We start from the raw sequence: 5,000 nt of genomic DNA on the forward strand, positions 1-5,000 counted from the left end.
ATCGTTGTCTGGGTAATAAAACTAGTTGGGTCGAAATTATAAACGGGAATTGTGAAGTCATCACTGGAATATAGGTATACGGACGTGGAAGATATCAACATAAGATATGAAACCGTGAGTATCTGTCTAGGTCCAGACCTGTTTGGGGGTCATCACACAGCTGCACTTACGACTTCTGATAATAGGGTCAATCTTATTCTCTACATATGTACTTGCTTCGGGCTTCAAAGGACTGAGAAAAAACATAGTATGGTCAAACAATTTTAGGAACTGGCAGAAGTGTGTACCCAAACAGAGCTGGGAATGTTATTTGTCAGCCTTATAAATATTTGTACAATGTTAGGAAGTTTGTAACCTCCATAAATACGAAGCGAATCCACTTCTTCCTTAACAAATTACCTCAAGTGATTCTTCGTGTTGACTGAAAAAAGACGCTTAATAAATTAGTGCTTTCTGTACATGCTAATCTAACATGCCGTTCATCACGCAGTGCCACTGGCGGTGGTCGTAGTATACCCTGAAGGAACGTTGATCTGTGGTTAATCTATGAATTGTTATAGAAGAATCCGAAAGCCTAAATAGCGATGTCCTTTGTTAAACACTGGATATTATCCTTTGTCGTAGCCTTACCATCAATTTAGCTGGTGAAGCAGAAAGCAGTGTGTGTGGTAAATTCTGTTGACATCTATCACTTAGGAAACAGATCCAAACCACCATATGCAGCAGTAATATCGATGTTCAGTACCGTACAACAACGTGTCGTACGCAATATACAAGCATGGCAGCACGTTTACCTAGGATGATCGGCCACGCCAGATTAGTAAGACGACGACGCGGGTATCTTCAGCACACCGCGGGTGTATACCCCAGTTAGCTCATTACCACACTAATATTACCGCTTCTTCACTCGGTATACGTAATAGTTAACTCAAAAGTTATATATCACAAGGATTACACTATTAAGCTGATGGAGCGCAAACGACACCCACAATGGCCAATCTGAAATTCCATGGTTAAAAAACAACATTGCATTAGGAACACTAGATATAGTCCAGAGGCCATTATCATATGCACCAGTCACGATGGTTGTAGTGGAGCGCTGCGGAATTATCACGGCAGGAAGTAGAAGGCTGATGGAATTTTTTCGTCCTTTGTCTTAGATTACTTATAATTTTTCTGCGGTATTCCATTCAAGATATAACAAAATATTAACCAGCAAGAAATTATTATATTTTTCATTAGGTTAAACGGATAAAAGGAAGGTAAATCAAATTTGCGAAAATTAGGAGGGCTTTATACCAAAACTCATTTTTAATGGAGCTGAGCGTGCGACACCGAAGTGAAGAACTAGTGGTATCAGGGTGGTAAACAATACATATATTGTTGATTCGACTGAATTAGAGATTTGTTGGAATATGTATTCGTGAGACAAATATTTTTTTTTTTAACCAGACATAAAAAAATGAAAAAGTAAAAGAAAAAATATCTTCCGGAATATTTAGAATATCAATCGTTTTTTTTTTTTCTTTCTTGGTACAAGTAGCTTCATTTTTGATTTTCAAATGCAGCACTATGCCTTAGACATAAGAAAAAAGTACATATACATACATCAACTGTACAATATTAGATGCATAAACAGGCCACCAAGGACCCAGTGACCTTGGCTACACTGCAACTTACATAAGCGTCTACGGGGCTGCGGCAAGAACTCTCCAAAGCATCATGTTCACCGTAACAACTTCATTAATTGGCACAAAATAAATATCACAGAATATGAACATAATAAACCCAAAGTGTTCCACTGAAATTCTGGCGTGTGTGCCTGTGTGTGTGCACCTGTGTGTGCACATGTGTGTGCGTATATATGTATATCTATATATGCGTATACGTGTGTGCGTGGGAGCGTATATATCTGTGTCTGTATGGGCTGCGTGGCCGTGTGTGTGTGGTGTACATGTTCGTGCGTGTTTACATTAAAATTAGAGTCTTTGCAAAAAAAGTGCCAATCTAATATTTATTCACTCAACATTATTAATCGGGAAAAACGTCCCTAATATATATCTAACTGCAGAGATATACAGATTTTCGGTCAGATCACAAACACCGGGAAACAAGACAGTCTTATTACAAAATTGTTTCGTTTTTAGTAGACGCGCATATAACTGATTATTCTAATCTGCACGAATGAAATGCCTTTCCCTTTTAGTCAAACTTGTAGATCATCCCGGTACTAGATGAGTGTTCTAGAGAGAATCAACTCGGCATTTTCAACTTATTCGCCTCCTCCCCTCCCCTTCTCTCTCTTCTGAATAATGAATACCAAATATTTGCAATTATGACTAGGTTATGTGTAACATCACTTACCGATGAAAACAACAGTTTCTGCGTATAGATATATAAAAATCGTTATGGTGAAATGAGAAACGAGGGCCAGGATACGAATATACCATTCGGTAGTTAAGAATTAGGATATATTCCATCTTAATTGACCTGAAGAAAATAAATGTAATAATTATTAGATATATTTCTAATATTTGGTGTAACACCAGATGTTGTCACCTACGTGAAGCTACACAACGTAAGTCCTTCACTATTATCTGTCTCTCAGTCCATTTATCGACCATTTACTTGTCTATGTCATTCATTCATTCATTCATCCATTCTCTCTCTCTCTCTCTCTCTCTCTCTCTCTCTCTCTCTCTCTCTCCCTAACTACTTATTTGAATTCATCATAAAAGAAGACTACTAAAAGAAATGTGACACTCGATATCCTCATGTAACATCGAACATACCAGCTATCTATTTTTTAGTTGCCTATTTTTTCTCAAAAGAGTAATCTAGCCACCTTTCAAGGCAATTTTCTTATAACGATAAATGTAAGGGTTTATGAAAGTGGACACACATTCGAACATGAGCAGCCAGCGCAAGCCAAGGTGGGTGTGATGGATAGCATGTCTTCCTAACATTACGTGACATAGATACAAACAGCACAAACAACCATGGGTTAGAGCGGCACAGGCCTATAATGATATGACTTCACAAGGTCACACAGGGACCCAGGGGCAGTTGATGACTTTCAACTTTATAATTCATTTATCAATATCTTTATGGATACGGCGAGTATTTCAAAAGCTTAAAGAATATTAACGGCAAAGATTGTTCTCAAAGACGAATAAATATCCTATAATTAACACACTGTGTCAGTTGGGTAGCGAGATCATACTCTACAGTATAACATTAACGCGTCCGTTATACGATACAGTAGAAATCAGTCTACGCTTATTCTAACTTGTAAAAGAAGAAACAGCTTCTCAAGCTCAATGTACTACATCTAATACTCGACTTTGTGAGTATCTACTGCGTGTCCTAATTGTTCAGTGGGACTTCACGTGTATGCCCTTCTTGCACACTTATTACCCTCACAGCTTAGCCTTTTTTTACCAAACGCTGACCATATATAATATTACATATTTTTCAGCTGCATGGCTCCTCCAGTTCTTTTAATAGAAGCAACAACGAAAAAATATCCAAGTACATTAACACCTACGGCCATCTTCAGACTCCCCAATTATCGTTGCATTGGACAGTATGTACGCTGGAGGTATCTTTATTTTCATGTTTACTATGCGGAACGAATTTCTTCACTGATGTCTCTTCTAGGAATATATTTGTAGCATTGTTTGAGCACAGGGAAAGTACCTTTCCCGAGAGCATAAACTGCGTAGACACTAAAAACTCATAAAGCTCGGAGACTTGGGCGAGTATACGTTCTTTTTTCATCACATATTTTAGATACTACAATCAAAGGCAGAATTCGAATGATCTATAACTTTGCACTTGTCTATATATGACTTTGTAACTTTTATCACTTCACCCATTCATTATTTATAAGCATTTTTCATCATTTGTTTAATAACTACCTTTGAGAACTTCCTCTTCATTATCACCTGCTCTGGATGCATACTAGACACGCGAACACAGCATACATAAACAGATTTTTTTTTCTGGGGAGGGGGGTAATATGTATGTACGAACGTATGCATGTATGTATATACATATACATATAAATACACACACACACACACACACACACACACACACACACACACACACACCACACACACGCACACACACACACACACACACACACACATTCATGTGTGTGTGTGTGTGTGTGTGTGTGTGTGTGTGTGTGTGTGTGTGTGTGTGTGTGTGTGCGTGCGTGCGTGCGTGCGTGCGTGCGTGCGTGCGCGTGTGTGTGTGTGCATACATATATATGTATATATATACATATATATATGTATATATATATATATGCATACTTTAGATTATCAATCATATAATGATGACAACCAATATTCGGCATAGCATTTTTAAGCTTGTTCCCTTTGGTATGTTTTTCTCCAGAACATACAAAACATCTGACTTGCTGCAAAGTATTCTATTTTGAATAGAAATTCTTAAAGTTTTACGTTTCTTGCTATTTTTCTTGTTGACTATGTATCCGTTGATCTTTGTTCATTTCATTGGTCCTTAATTAAGAGTTGGATGGGGTGGAGGTGGAGGGGGAGGCGCCGTGGGGCTGGACTTAGCCATCATGCGAACAGTGTTTTTCAAAGCCTGCCGCTTATTACAGAACCAGATCCTCACAACTTCACGTTCATAGCCTAGCTGCTCAGCTAGAGCTGTGATCTCGGCACCTGTAAAGAGAGAAAACATTTAAATATTTGGCTCATATATCATGTAACCTACTGCTATCTTGTATATTTACAAGCAAATACATGTAATATCTTTCACACACAAACAGACACACGCACACACACACACACACACACACACACACACACACACACACACACACACACACACACACACGGAAGAAAAAAAACTACCAATGTTTTAGCCTGATTTTCCGAAACTTTGTATCGTCAATCACTCAGATCTCAGAAACTGATTAACGAAAATCTGTCCCTACGATCTTCAGGGACTCCAAAACAAAA

General features: G+C 38.2%; 1 protein-coding gene across 1 annotated transcript in view; it reads right to left on the reverse strand.

Moving 5' to 3' along the window:
• Positions 1–5,000, reverse strand: part of LOC113825139 (POU domain, class 6, transcription factor 2) — a 14,663-nt gene that overhangs the window by 575 nt on the left and 9,088 nt on the right. Inside the window, exon 3 of the mRNA XM_027377923.2 lies at positions 1–4,700. This exon is cut by the window's left edge and continues 575 nt beyond it. Within this exon, the coding sequence (XP_027233724.2) occupies positions 4,534–4,700 (167 nt within the window). The 3' untranslated portion in view covers positions 1–4,533. The remainder of the gene's footprint in view (positions 4,701–5,000) is intronic.

Source organism: Penaeus vannamei, chromosome 13 (assembly GCF_042767895.1).
Source record: "Penaeus vannamei isolate JL-2024 chromosome 13, ASM4276789v1, whole genome shotgun sequence".
Taxonomy (NCBI): domain Eukaryota; kingdom Metazoa; phylum Arthropoda; class Malacostraca; order Decapoda; family Penaeidae; genus Penaeus; species Penaeus vannamei.